General features: G+C 37.7%; 1 protein-coding gene across 2 annotated transcripts; it reads left to right on the top strand.

Moving 5' to 3' along the window:
* Positions 1 to 2,217: 2,217 nt before the first annotated feature.
* On the top strand, positions 2,218 to 15,240 carry LOC133546585 (RB-associated KRAB zinc finger protein-like). 2 transcript variants are annotated; one of them, XM_061892362.1, is made up of 5 exons: positions 2,218 to 2,277; positions 3,466 to 4,006; positions 4,229 to 4,343; positions 6,543 to 6,725; positions 11,825 to 15,240. In XM_061892362.1, the coding sequence occupies exons 2-5, from the start codon at positions 3,488 to 3,490 to the stop codon at positions 12,676 to 12,678; spliced, it is 1,671 nt and encodes a 556-aa protein (XP_061748346.1). In that variant the 5' UTR covers positions 2,218 to 2,277; positions 3,466 to 3,487; the 3' UTR covers positions 12,679 to 15,240. The 2 variants fall into 2 exon arrangements, with proteins under 2 accessions (XP_061748346.1, XP_061748347.1); XM_061892363.1 differs by having other exon boundaries at positions 2,243 to 2,277; positions 3,857 to 4,006.
* Positions 15,241 to 15,519: the final 279 nt, after the last annotated feature.

The raw sequence follows: 15,519 nt of genomic DNA, 5'->3' as shown, positions 1-15,519 counted from the left end.
TAATGAAGATAAAGATAGAGAGAAGAGGAGGAAAGGGAGAATGAAGGTAAAGATGGAAAGAATGGAGGTAAAGATGTATAAGGCTTGAAAAAAAATGATCCTCTTGGATCACATTTTTCAGGGCCTTACTTGGCACCAAAACTCTCCAAATCTTGCAAGCAAAAAAATGATTTAGTTTAGGAGCCCCGAGGCCAAACATCAAATATTAACTCTTGAAAATGTGAATGATTGTGCCCCTCGCCCCAGATTCACGTATCGCCACCAACATCACCAGCGGCATCTATCATGACAGGAGGAACGTAAAAGTCTCAAGAAGCCATATTTGAAAGCCAAAAGGAAGTCAGCCATTTTGGTTTCCATCAGCCATGTTGAAGTCAAAAAGGGGTGGTACTTGAACAAACTCCTCCTCGGGACTTTGACCAAACTTTGACCTGATGGCTCGCCACACAACTTGACACATTTATATCTCGGCTCCACAAACTGAGATTGTACTCAGAGTTGGTACAAATGATGATGATGACACCCTGTCGTGCAGAATGGGTCAGTACCTGTTGGTAACCATTGGTGGTGGGCGGAGCCTGGCAGCCAAAACTGCCCCTCGCCATCAACCATCAAGTTGTCTTTACTTCTCTTTAGATGATGGGATCTCCTTGCAAACTGATATGAGGCCTTTAGGTCGGGGTCTGATCATGACTAGTCATTGATATCGACACCAACATCGCCCCCTTGTGGTGGAACATTTTAACAGTCATAACTTCCTTCCACATTCTCCAATCTTCCTGATTTGTTTCTTTATGGTGGGTCGAGATCATAGTCATTCTACATCCTGTACGCAAATACAAAATGACTTTTTCATACTCGGCACATTTTCTAAAATAATCTTGTTAATATGCTCAATAAGGTTCTATTCAAATGTAATACAAGTAATACGTAAGACTTTATTTGCACACTTAAGTAGATAAGTTTTCAGGTGAAAAAGATGCCACCTCACTAAAAAGATTATTGTTTAACTATTTATTTTCCATGCATTAATTTAGATCCAGAACAAACATTGTTATATATCTTATTATATTATAATCATTACTATAATTGAATGTAAGTGTATGTAAAATATTTTCACACAACAAAGTGTGAATACATGTTGTAATGTGTGGGGTTGAGTTATAATTGATATAATACAATTAGGTATGGCAAATGCATTTTGTTTACTTGCCAACTATTCAAATTATATTTAATATACATATTTAAATAATGTCATGTAATAGGACTTCAACATTATTTATGTTAATGAAATAGTTTATTTGCTAACCAGTTCTACTTCTGATTATCTTTTTTTTTTTTATTGAACAATTAAAAATACATAAACAATGTTTAGACACATTAAGGTACTTTCAATACAATATGAGTCAATGTTTTTTTAATATTTTACTCAGCAATATAATAAACATCACATTAAATCCAATCCTCCGACAAACAAAACCCGTCAAAGAAAGTAAAAGTAAATATGAGAGACCATACCAATAAAATAAAATTTGAAAATATAAATAAATAATAAACTTGTGCTTGAACATACGTATTTAAAACCACTTAAATTATTTCAGTAAATATAATAATTTAAGTGTTTTTTCTATTTTGTACAATCTTCCAAGACTGAATTAATAAATTGAAATCATTAACACAATGTTAGAATTTGTATTTCACTTTAAGAAAGAGACTTTTGTTTATGAGAGCAAATGTTTCACACTTTATAAACATTGAAATTAATTCACGACACGATTCACGCATGCGCGAAGATCACGTCACTTCCTGGACTTACAATTGGTTTTATGACAGAGGTCCTGCGACATCACGTTCTGTGATATTTGAATGTTTTATTAATGTTTTGTATGGAAATAGATTATCTAGGAGTAAACGGGAATAACAATAAAAACACGTGGAAGGGTACATTTTAATAAATCAGGCAGTAATATCGCTACAATTTCTAGCACTTTCACTCTTGTCATTACAATGAATGTCGAAGGGGGGGCGCCACTGAACCCCAACATTAAAGCTTTGTTTGATATACTTTGAATTTATTTTTGAAAAACAAGACACTCTTTTATATCACATTGTATTTCAAATAAATATTACGTAAAATAAAAGCATGGTAACAGTGACAGCAGGCAATATCTTATATAGAGCTACCTCTTCGTCCACTCGGCTGTGACGTCATTCCCAGCTTCCGGGGTAAACGGAAAACATCAGAAAGAGAACATCGAAGGAGAAAGACGCTAATAAGTCAGTCCTATTATTTGTTCTCCAGTTTGAAATACTTACGTCGTATAAAATACATCTTTGATTCTTTATTTAAGGATAGAGTCGTCTCGATGCGCTAGAATAACTGTGCCGCTTCTCGTGCTATCTTTGCTTGTTAGTTAGCTTAGCTCGCTAGTTAGCTTAGCTTGTTAGCTGCTAACAAAGAGACGCGGACGTTATCAACACATCGCTAAGTAGAGATCAAGTGATTGATTGATTTATTGATTCTTTTATTAGTAGATTGCACAGTACAGTACATATTCCGTACAATTGACCACTAAAAGGTAACACCCGAATACGTTTTTCAACTTGTTTAAGTCGGGGTCCACATCAAGTGTGAGTGTAAAGTGTTGTGATTGTGTGAAAATGTGCCAAAGAACCATAGCAAAGTATGAGGACGAATTCACACAGTACTTTGTAGAAAGTAGCATTTAAAATACAAATAAATGAAATTACAATTTCAAATAGATAAAAGGCTATGTATATTCCGAGTTATAAGTAGCCGCAACCTGTAATGTATTTTCTTTTTGATAGGGACTTCCACATATTGGTGGTATAGCAGGCAAACAAATCAGAATTTTTTTTCTGAGTGAAATCTGTGTTGAATGTGATTTGTACAACTACCTCTGGTGTTATAATGGTCAATATATTTTGAAGTATCTAGACAGGTACATGGGTATGTTAGTGGTATGGTGTATCTTGTACACCAGACCAACTGCAAGAAGATGTACTCTGTCGGCCACCAAGAGCCTCCCCATGTTAAGGAAATGGTTGGCGGAAAGGTGAGCCCGAGATGGACAGTTGAGTAGAAGCCTAATCATTTGGTTTTGGGCTGTCTGGAGTTACTTTTTCAGGGCTTTTAAGGCGTCACGGTACCAAACATGAACTCCGTAGTCAAAGTGAAGTTAAATGAGTGCTTGTGTTAGTCTTAAAGGGGAACATTATCACCAGACCTATGTAAGCGTCAATATATACCTTGATGTTGCAGGAAAAAGACCATATATATTTTTCAACCAATTTCCAAACTCTAGATGGGTAAATTTTGGCGAATTAAACGCCTTTCTATGTGACGTGTTAACGTGACGTCACAAAGGGAGTCAATCCGCCATTTTCTCAAACACATTACAAACACCAAGTCAAATCAGCTGTTATTTTTCGTTTTTTCGACAGTTTTCCGTACCTTGGAGACATAATGCCTCGTCGGTGTGTTGTCGGAGGGTGTAACAACACTAACAGGGAGGGATTCAAGTTGCACCACTGGCCCAAAGATGCAAAAGTGGCAAGAAATTGGACGAAATTTGTTCAAAATACGAGGGTGTGGGGAAAGCCGACAAAATGGTCAGTGGTTTGTTCCGCACACTTTACCGACGAAAGCTATGCTACGACAGAGATGGCAAGAATGTTTGGATATCCTCCGACACTCAAAGCAGATGCATTTCCAACGATAAAGTCAAAGAAATCTGCCGCCAGACCCCCATTGAACGTGCCGAAGTGTGTGAGCTATTCAGGGACAAAGGACCTCGATAGCACGGCAAGCAATGGCGGCAGTTTGTTCCCGCAGATGAGCGAGCTAAACCCCCTGGATGTCTTGGCTCACACCGCTTCTACCGAAGGTGATCACGTGAAGAATATGGGCCCTAGCTTCCCTGGCCTGCTGACATCAACTCCAAAACTGGACAGATCAGCTTTCAGGAAAAGAGAACGGATGAGGGTATGTCTACAGAATATATTAATTGATGAAAACTTTATGATTACTCACGGTTTTACGTAAATTAATATGCATGTACTGACTGTGTTTACCAATAATTTAGCTTAAAAACATACATTTTTTTCAATCATTTGAGTACATTCGGGTAGTCTTGTGTAATGCAGTATTTTGTGTCTATTTAGGTATGGTTAACCTGAGTGAAGTCTCCCCATTATTTTGTTACAGGTGTTACAGGACATGTTTTCAAACTCTTATCGACATTCCACTGAAGAGGATGATTATCAAACTTTTTCAAGAGCGGATATTGGAGTTCAGATATACCCTGATGTGAAGTCTAAAGGTAACAATTAATGTTCAAGTAGGCTGTGGAATACTCATGATACTGGAGATGGCAAATAGTACAAGTAAAATACTTATCGCAATGATAAATGTATATTTCACAGGTGTCCAGGTATTTCCACCCACCAGCGGGGTGATCCTGCTATGTAAGAACTAGGGTTGTACGGTATACTGGTATTAGTATAGTACCACGATACTAATTAATCATATTGGGTACTATACCACCTGTAAAAAGTACTACTTCTATGAGTACATCAATATTTTTAGGCATCACATCTTCTTTCATTAAAAAAAAAAAAAAATGTATGTTTATAAACTCAGAAAATATGTCTCTGGATACATGAACACTTGAATATGACCGATGTATAATCATGTATACCTGGTATCAGATTGATACCCATATTTGTGGTATCATCCAAAACTAATGTAAAGTATCCCAACTACAGAAGAATAAGTGATTATTACATTTTAATAGAAGTGTAGATGGAACATGTCGAAACAGAAAATAAGCAGATATTAACAGTAAATGAACAAGTAGATTAATAATCAATTTTCTATCACTTGTCCTTTTATAATTTTGACAAAATAATAGAATATAAATGACACAATATGTTGCTGCATATGTGAGCAGAATACAATAGGAGCTTTTGTTTGTTTACTTACTACTAAAAGACAAGTTGTCTTGTATGTTGACTATTTTATTTAAGGACAAACTTGCAATAAGAAACATATGTTTAATGTACCCTAAGATTTTTTTGTTAAAGCCAATAATGCAGCTTTTTGTGGTCACTTTTATTTAGAAAATTATCGAAATACATTTTGGTACAGGTCCCGGTACCAAAATATTGGTATCGGGACAACACTAGTAAGAACAGAACTCGTTGGTCGATTCTTTGACTAACTTAGTAGTAATGTTTTCACTGGAGAGATTAGTCTTTACGATGCAGCCAAGATAGGTAATCTCATTTTTGTTTGTTATAATATTGTCACCCACTTTGACTGTGAAGTTGTCTACTTTTCTGAGTTTAGGATTAGGAATTGATCCAAAGACCTGTGTACTTGCAAGTACCGGGGAGAGTCTTATTTTGGCAGTATGTCATTGAAAGCCTTGCCAGTCTAGGTCTTGAGGATTGTAGCTTCGCTTATTTTGTGGCCGTCAGCCTCGGTTCTATGTTCTTTATGGGTACAGAAAATGATGGAGTGATCACTTAAGCCGCATACAGTAGTTCCACTTGTGGTGATCTGAGACTGGTCAGAAGTAACAAGGAGGTCTATGAAGGTTTAAAAGGACTCACTCACCCTAGTAGTTTGCTTAATGAGCTAAGTGAGACAATGTTGGTGGCACAGCTTAGTGAAGGTTTTAAAAATGGGTGCATCCTTTCAGGACATATCTGTGTTCCAGTCCCCAAGAAGATGGAAACCTGTATCAACATGTTTACACAAAACTCACACACTCACCAAATACATTTTATACTGTAATCAAATCTAATAATTTCGCTTCCTGATTTTCACTTACATGCATCAATAAGTGAAAGTAAACAATTATTTTCAATAACCAAAGAAGTCAACACTTGATTTATTAAAAGAACATAAAGGTGACTGACTTTCCTTCAGCGTGTCGTAGATGGTCTCCAATTCCTAAAGAGGAATTGTTGATGAAGATACTCCACAAAACAGCACATATTAAAACATGCTTTTGGTAAAAGTTCCTTTTGGCCCAGCCAACAAAATGACCACCAAAACGTATTTTGCATGATAACAAAAACATACCATGAATGTTTTTTTTAGTGATTTTGGTATTAGGTTTTTTTTTAATTTCCATGATATTGAAATTATGGTAATGACAATGTCATTATAATATTATGGTTAAGTTTAGAGATAAAGTTTAGGTGTAATAGACCGTATAGAGAATAAAATATTTACACACTTTCCCTCAGTGACCCAATCAATGCTGCCTCGTACTTATAAAAACTTTTCAAATTGCCCCTCATCAAATTTCCAAGTCTGTTGTTTGTACTCACTGTACCACTTTTGAATAGTTTTAGGAAACAAATAGGTATTTCTGTGTTTTTATTGGTTGTTTTGCTACACACTTTTAACACAACACACAAAAGAACACAAATAATGTCATTGTGTTAACAGCGTCAGTTCAAAACTATTTCTATTCTCTCTTTATCTTATTTACTTATTTACCCAACAGACGTCCAGCAGCCCCCTCACATCATAGAGGTAGAGGAGGAAGTGTGGATGAGTCAGGAGGGAGAGTGTCCTGTAGGGCAGGAGGAGGCTGATGTCAGCAAGTTTCCACTGACTGTTGTCTCTGTGAAGACTGAAGAGCATGAAGACAAACCACCTGAGTCCTCACAGCTTCATCACAGTCCAAGTAAGCACAACATTTTATTCTCAGGGCATTCAATCCATCACAACTGGACTCTTCACTTTGTCTTACAAGACCTTTGTCCTCTCATCCAAGTAGGCTTCATCACTTCATGCTCATGCACTTTAAGTCTTGAATATAATCACTGGAATTTAGAGAAAAACTGCACTTTTTGGAGAAATGTTTTTTATTGTTCACAATCATTATAAACGACATGACTATATATATATATATATATATATATATATATATATATATATATATATATATATATATATACATACACATACAGCACATTCTAACTCATAAATGTAAATACAAGTCTACATGCAATGGAGCCAATGAGAGGTCCTCTATAACCATCCAAAAAGTGCCAATAATACTACATTTGCATTTTGAGGTTTGGATACCAACCAAGTATTAGTGATATTGTTATTATGAGTGCTAACGCAAACAAACTATTTATAGCTTGTGTGTCTATGTTTATATCACCGGCTGGTGAGCTCCTTCCTTGCCTCGGTGCTGGTGAAAGATTATTCCAGATCATGAATCGTGCCTCTCACCTGGATAGTAGAAGGATGAGGACATACTCTGACAAGTTGTTACCCTTTTGAAAGCCAGTTGAGGCCCGAATAGGTGCTTGGCTTCACCCCCCATATCGTGCGACGATTATGAGTCTTTCTCCATCCAAACGAGAATATAACAAGAGTCTATCAGTCTGCGTCATAGTGACAGCAGACCTTGTACAGTAAGTGGTGTTTTAGAAAGTAGGTTGGCTCTCATGAAGTCTGCAGTGTGTAATATTCAGTGATGTTAAAAAAAAAAAAAGCAAATGTAGTGATGCTTTTTTGAAAGTAATGCGCTAATAAGCTAAAATATGTAAATATTCCATCTTTTTAAAAAAGTACCTGTTACTAAATGACATATATACCTACTGCATGTACATAAAACCTTAATGGAGGTGTTTGGATGCTTTTTAAGTTCTTTGTAGGCACAATCAATCAATCAATGTTTATTTATTTAGTCCTAAATCACAATTGTCTCAAAGGGCTGCACAAACCACGACATCCTCGGTACAGCCCTCATAAGGGCAAGGAAAAACTCACACCCAATGGGACGTCGGTGACAGTGACAATGATGACAATGAGAAACCTTGGAGAGGACCGCATATGTGGGCAACCCCCCCCTCACATAACGGTGAGAGTCCAGTCCAAAGTGGATCCAATATAGCAGCGAGAGTCCCATCCAAAGTGGAGCCAGCAGGCAACCATCCCAAGCGGAGGCGGATCAGCAGCGTAGAGATGTCCCCAACCGACACACAGGCGAGCGGTCCATTCTGGGTCCCAACTCTGGACAGCCAGTTCTTCATCCATGGCCACCGGACCTGTCCCCCCCCCCCCCCCCCCCCCCCAACCCCTCCACAAGGGAGTGGGGGGCAGAGGAGAAAACGAAAAGAAAAGAAACGGCAGATCAACTGGTCTAAAAGAGGATCTATTTAAAGGCTAGAGTATACAAATGAGTTTTAAGATGAGACTTAAATCCTTCTACTGAGGTAGCATCTCGAACTGTTACCGGGAGGGCATTCCAGAGTACTGGAGCCCCAATGGAAAATGCTCTATAGCCCGCAGACTTTTTTTGGGCTCTGGGAATCACTAATAAGCCGGAGTCCTTTGAAGGCAGATTTCTTTCCGGGACATATGGTACAATACAATCGGAAAGATAGGATGGAGCTAGACTGTGTAGTATTTTATACGTAAGTAGTAAAACCTTAAAGTCACATCTTAAGTGCACAGGAAGCCAGTGCAGGTGAGCCAGTATAGGTATATATGTATGTATATATGTATATAAAGGTATATACAGTATAGGTATATATGTATGTATATAAAGGTACATACAGTATAGGTATATATGTATATAAAGGTATATACAGTATAGGTATATATGTATGTATATATGTATATAAAGGTATATACAGTATAGGTATATATGTATGTATATATGTATATAAAGGTATATACAGTATAGGTATATATGTATGTATATATGTATATAAAGGTATATACAGTATAGGTATATATGTATGTATATATGTATATAAAGGTATATACAGTACAGGCGTAATATGATCAAACTTTCTTGTTCTGGTCAAAAGTCTAGCAGCCGCATTTTGTACCAACTGTAATCTTTTAATGCTAGACATGGGGAGACCCCAAAATAATACGTTACAGTAATCGAGACGAGACGTAACAAGCGCATGGATAATGATCTCGGCGTCGTTAGTGGACAATTTGGAGCAAATTTTAGCGATATTACGTAGATGAAAGAAGGTCGTTTTAGTAACGCTCTTCATGTGTGACTCAAAGGAGAGAGTTGGGTGGAAGATAATACCCAGATTCTTTACCTAGTTGCCTTGTTTAATTGTTTGGTTTATTATTAGTGGTTTAAAGGCCTACTGAAATGAGATTTTCTTATGTAAACGGGGACAGCAGGTCCATTCTATGTGTCATACTTGATCATTTCGCGATATTGCCATATTTTTGCTGAAAGGATTTAGTAGAGAACATCCACGATAAAGTTCGCAACGTTCGGTGCTAAGAGAAAAGCCCTGCCTTTACAGGAAGTCGCAGACGATGACGTCACATGTTGATGGCTCCTCACATATTCACATTGTTTTTAATGGGAGCCTCCAACAAAACTTCGATTCGGACCGAGAAAACGACAATTTCCCCATTAATTTGAGCGAGGATGAAAGATTTGTGTTTGAGGCTATTGACTTCTACAAAAAACAAACAAAACAAAAAAACAAGTTAAAAATGAAAAACGCGACTGCATTGGGACGGATTCCCATGTTTTTAGACACATTTACTAGGTTAATTCTGGGAAATCCCTTATCTTTCTATTGTGTTGCTAGTGTTTTAGTGAGTTTAATAGTACCTGATAGTCGGAGGTGTGTGTCCACGGGTGTGTTGACGCCAATGTCTGAGGGGAGTCGACGGCAGCTATGGACAGCACAAGCTCAGCTTTTCTCCGGTAAGGAAGCGACGTTTTAACCACATTTTTATCACCGAAACCTGCTGGTTGACATTCCGTCGTGATTCATGTTCGCTTGACCGCGCTCTGATCCATAGTAAAGTTTCACCTCCAGGAATTTTAAACAAGGAGTCACTGTGTGTTTGTGTGGCTAAAACTTCCCAACTCCATCTTTCTACTTTGACTCCTCCAATATTAATTGAACAAATTGCAAAAGATTCAGCAAAACAGATGTCCAAAATACTGTGTAATTATGCCGTTAAAGCAGACGACTTTTAGCTGTGTGTGTGTGCAGCGCTCATACTTCCTAAAAACCCGTGATGTCTTGCGTACACGTCATCATTACACAACGTTTTCAAGACGAAACTCCCGGGAAATTTAAAATTGCAATTTAGTAAACTAAAAAGGCCGTGTTGGCATGTGTTGCAATGTTAATATTTCATCATTGATATATAAACTATCAGACTGCGTGGTGGCTAGTAGTGGCTTTCAGTAGGCCTTTAACAGAACGTATACATATTTTTAAATGTCCATTTTTCTTTCACAATGACTGAGATAGGCCCCTGCGCCCCCGAAAGGGACAAGCGGTAAAAAATGGACGGATAATTATATTGAATAAAAATGGTTAGGAATGAGTTTGGCGTTCATGCTTGTCACTTACTGCTGTGTCGTCCACACACTGTGTGCAAATGTGCAATGTTTCGGATTAAAAAAATCACATTTATTTTTCATAGTTTGGCTTGGGGTGCGACTTATACTCTGGAGGGACTTATGTGTGAAATTATTTACACATTACTGTAAAATATCAAAAAATATTTATCTTATTCACATAAGTGCCTAGACGTACCGATAGAAGATGAAGCGGTACATTGTCTACTTTGGACTTGGCAGAGTTGTTTAGAAGCGACACCGACTAAGTAGATTTCATCAGATTTAGCGATTTGGAATGACAGATTGTTTGGTAAAGGTATAGCATGTTCTATAAGTTATAGTTATTTGAATGACTCTTAGCATAATATGTTAGGTTAACATAGCAGGCACCTTCTCAGTTGGTTATTTATGCCTCATATAACCTACACTTATTCAGTCTGTTGTTCACTATTCTTTGTTTATTTTAAATTGCCTATCTAATGTCTATTCTTGGTGTTGGATTTTATCAAATAAATGTCCCCAAAAAATGTGACTTATTCTCCAGTGCGACCTAGATGTTTTTTTTCCTTATTTATTATGCATTTTCGGCCGGTGCGATTTGTTCTCCTGAGCGACTTGTAATTCGAAAAATACGGTAAAGGGAAACCAATCCAAATCCATTGCTACTCTTTATAAAGTAAAACATGCTGAATAAGACATGTCTGCATATGTTATATTATTCTATTGTTTTTCCACATTTAACATATTGTGTTGAAGTTTGGGGAAATGTTTATAAAACAAATATAGACCCAATAATTCAACTTCAAAAAAGGGTCATCAGAATAATACACAACGCGTGCTACTATGGACATACCAATCCATTATTTATGAGTTCTAATGTGTCAAAATTTTCAGATATTGTGTTTTTAAAAACCTTGGAAATTATATTTCGAGTAAAGCAACAGTCTTCCAGCTTGTATTATTCGGTTATTTCAATTAAGAAAAGAAAACTATCATTTACGGGGATATTGATTTTTGAAATAGGTAAAGTAAGAAGGAATACAAAATACAAATGTATTTCAGTTTTAGGAGTTAAGTGGTGGAACAAGCTCAGTGATGAGTTGAAGACATGTAGTTCTCTCACTGGGTCCATGTGTACACTCTCAGTTACATTAACACTGACATTATACATGTGGGCCAATAGATAGAAATGCTGTTAAATGTAGCTTTGATGTGGCAAGCTACTTTTGCAGTGTAGTGTAGCTTGCTACAATTCTCTGAGGATAGCTTAGCTACATTTAATTGGGAGTAACTTGTAGCTTAGCTTACTACACTTTCCAAGTCGCTTGCCCATCACTGTCTGTTTGGCCTAGCTCACATGTGAATAGTTTGAATACTGCAAACTTCAATACAGTAACACCTCATTTGTGTTTTATGTTCTGCAGACGTCCAGCAGGTGTCAGCAGAGAGTCATGAAGAGATTCCCTCCAAGCAGCAGGAGTGGAGCTCCAATGTGGGACAGAAGGAGCTACAGGACCCCTCCCACATTAAAGAGGAAGAGGAGGAACTGTGGAAGCAGCTTCAAAGGTTGGTGGAGGATAATGATGAAGATGAAGCTCAGTCCTTACAGCTTCATCACAGTCAAAGTGAGGAGAACAGAGGGGTGGAGCTTGTAAGTCAACACATCACAGAAGCTGATGGAGAGCATTGTGAAGATATAAAGTCAGAACCAGACAGCATCTTTGCTCCTCTGTCAGACATGGACCACATGATGTCACACTCTTCTGATCACAGTGACCACATCCAACAACCTTTGGAGAGTAAAAATGACTCCAAAGGTGATACGAGACATCACACTAACAACAAACACTTTGACTGCTCTGAATGTGGGAAATCATTTAGACACAAGAGTTATATTACAATACACATGAGGATACATACTGGAGAGAAACCTTTTACTTGCTCTGTTTGTAAGAAGAGTTTCTCCAGAAAGCTTGACATGACCACACACATGAGAACACACACTGGAGAGAAACCTTTTACTTGCTCTGTTTGTAAGAAGAGTTTCTCCACAAAGCTTGTCATGTCCACACACATGAGAACACATACTGGAGAGAAACCTGTTACTTGCTCTATTTGTAAGAAGAGTTTCTCCAGAAAGCAATACATGACCAAACACATGAGAACACACACTGGAGAGAACCCGTTGAGTTGCACTGTGTGTGATAAAAGGTTCAGGTATAAGTATCAGGTCAGTAAACACAAGTGTGTAACAGTCATGGAAGCTGCAGGGATTTAAAAACACTTATAAACAGTGATTGTGCTAAATGTACTCTAATACCACAGCATGTTTAAAGGGGAACATTATTACCAGACCTATGTAAGCGTCAATATATACCTTGATGTTGCAGAAGAAAGACCACATGTTTTTTAACCGATTTCCGAACTCTAAAAGGGCGAATTTGGCGATTTAAACACCTCTCAATTGTTCGCTGTCGGAGCGATGACCTTTCACCCGTGACATCACAATGGGAAGCAATCCGCCATTTCCTCAAACACATTACACACACAAGTCAAATCAGCTCTGTTATTTTCCGTTTTTTCGACTGTTTTCCGTACCTTGGAGACATCATGAATCGTCGGTAGGTTGTCTGAGGGTGTAACAACACGATCAGGAACGGATTCAAGTTGGAATGTGCATTGATTAGAACGTCATGCTAACATGCTATTTAGGCTAGCTGTAGGTACATATCGCATCGCTATGCCTCATTTACACCTACATTTGCATCCAGCCTTTCCCTCCACCCACATTTAAGGCCAAACAAACACATACCAATCGACAGATTCAAGTTGCACCATTGTCAAAAGATGCGAAAGTCCCTTGTTTGTTCTGCACATTTTACCGCCGATGCTACGACAGACATGGCACAGAGATGTGTGGATATCCTGCGACACTCAAAGCAGATGCATTTCCAACGATAAAGTCAACGAAATCACAATGGTGAGTTTTGTTGATGTTATTGACTTATGTGCTAATCAGACATATTTGTACACGGCATGACTACCAGCTAATCGATGCTAACATGCTATTTAGGCTAGTTGTATGTACATTTGTAGCTATATTTGCATCCAGCCTTTCCCTCCACCCACATTTAATGCAAAACAAACACTTACCAATAGACAGATTTAAGTTGCTCCAGTGGTCAAAAGATGCAATCTTTGGTTAGAAGGCGATCGCCGAATAGCTTCAATAGCTATTTGCTCAATAGCTTCAGTTTCTTCTTGAATTTCATTTTTGCTATTTGCTTCCACACTCCAACCATCCGTTTCAATACATGTGATATCTGTTGAATCGCTTAAAGGGGAACATTATCATCAAACCTATGTAAGCGTCAATATATACCTTGAAAAAAAGACCATATATTTTCTTAACTGATTTTCGAACTCTAAATGGGTGAACTTTGGCGAATTAAACGCCTTTCTATTATTCTTTGTGATGTCACATAGGGAGTCAAGCCGCAATTTTTTCAAACACATTGCAAACACTGAGTCATATCAGCTCAGTTATTTTCCGTTTTTTCGACTGTTTTCCGTACCTTGGAGACATTCTGCCTTGTCGGTGTGTTGTCAGAGGGTGTAACAACACGATCAGGGACGGATTCAAGTTGATTTGCGTGGAGTCTGCATCGATTAGCACGGCATGCTAACCGATGCTAAAATGCTATGTAGGCTAGCTGTATGTACATTTGTAGCTATATTTGCATCCAGCCTTTCCCTCCACCCACATTTAATGCCAAACAAACACATACCAATCGACGGATTTAAGTTGCTCCAGTGTCCAAAGATGCGAAAGTCCCTCGTTTGGTCTGCACATTTTACTGGCGATGCTACAACAGACATGGCTCAGAGATGTATGGATATCTTGCGACACTCAAAGCAGATGCATTTCCAACGATAAAGTCAACGAAATCACAGAGGTGAGTTTTGTTGATGTTATTGACTTATGTGCTAATCAGACATATTTGGTCGCGGCATGACTGCCAGTTAATCGATGCTAACATGCTATTTAGGCTAGCTCTATGTACATTTGTAGCTATATTTGCATCCAGCCTTTCCCTCCACCCACATTTAATGCCAATCAAACACTTACCAATCGACGGATTTAAGTTGCTCCAGTGGTCAAAAGATGCACTCTTTGGTTAGAAGGCAATCGCCGAATAGCTTCAATAGCTATTCACTCAAAAGCTTCAGTTTCTTCTTCAATTTCGTTTTCGCTATCTGCCTCCACACTCCAACCCTCCGTTTCAATACATGCGTAATCTGTTGAATCGCTTAAGCCGCCGAAATCCGAATCTGAATCTGAGCTAATGTCGCTATATCTTGCTGGTCTGTCCGCCATGTTTGATTGTATTGGCATCACTATGTGACGTCACAGGAAAATGGACGGTGGATTTACAGATAGCGAAAATCAGGCACTTTAAAGCCTTTTTTTGGGATATTCCATGATTGGTAAAATTTTGAAAAAAACTTCGAAAAATAAAATAAGCCACTGGGAACTGATTGTTATTGGTTTTAACTCTTCTGAAATTGTGATAATGTCCCCCTTTAATATGAATGTATATTTGATGTTGTATGTAGTGCTTCTCATCTTCTACTGTTATATGTTGTCCTGGAGTTTTTAAGTTGTGTGCATGTATTGAATATCATGTATGTAGCTACTAATTTATTTGATTTTCTCATTGTTAAAGAGAGGACATCTTTATTTTCACTTGGGGTTTTTTTTCACACATTTTCTTCCTATGTATTTTTATTGATGTTATTATCCAATTAAAAGTATGAATGAATAAAATATTTAACAAAATGTGGACTCTAGTAGATTAGCAGCATTGTTACATCATGGATGTTAACTACAGAAAAACATCAACAAAGAAGAAAAAGGCTGAAGTTAGCAACACATCACTGAACTTTAGAGTCATCGTGAGTGGAGTTGCTTGTTTTTATTGCTGCATTTGTACTTATTTCACCTCACATCTTCACTTTTATTCCTAAAGTTTTCTTCAAATATATTGTTCTGGGCTTCTAAGATTGATGTTTACTATGTGTGTGTAGTCTGTGGAAAGGGTTGTTGTCCCTTGTGGAT

The sequence above is a fragment of the Nerophis ophidion genome, unplaced genomic scaffold (assembly GCF_033978795.1).
Source record: "Nerophis ophidion isolate RoL-2023_Sa unplaced genomic scaffold, RoL_Noph_v1.0 HiC_scaffold_33, whole genome shotgun sequence".
NCBI lineage: Eukaryota > Metazoa > Chordata > Actinopteri > Syngnathiformes > Syngnathidae > Nerophis > Nerophis ophidion.
Note: the sequence above shows the minus strand (reverse complement) of the source record. Positions and strands in the feature narration are given on the sequence as shown.

Coding starts and splice junctions, on each gene's coding strand:
- LOC133546585 (XM_061892362.1), top strand. CDS start 3,488: ATGCCTCGTCGGTGTGTTGTCGGAGGGTGTAACAACACTAACAGGGAG. Junction 4,007..4,228: donor GGAAAAGAGAACGGATGAGG/GTATGTCTACAG, acceptor ATTTTGTTACAG/GTGTTACAGGACATGTTTTC. Junction 4,344..6,542: donor CCCTGATGTGAAGTCTAAAG/GTAACAATTAAT, acceptor TTTACCCAACAG/ACGTCCAGCAGCCCCCTCAC.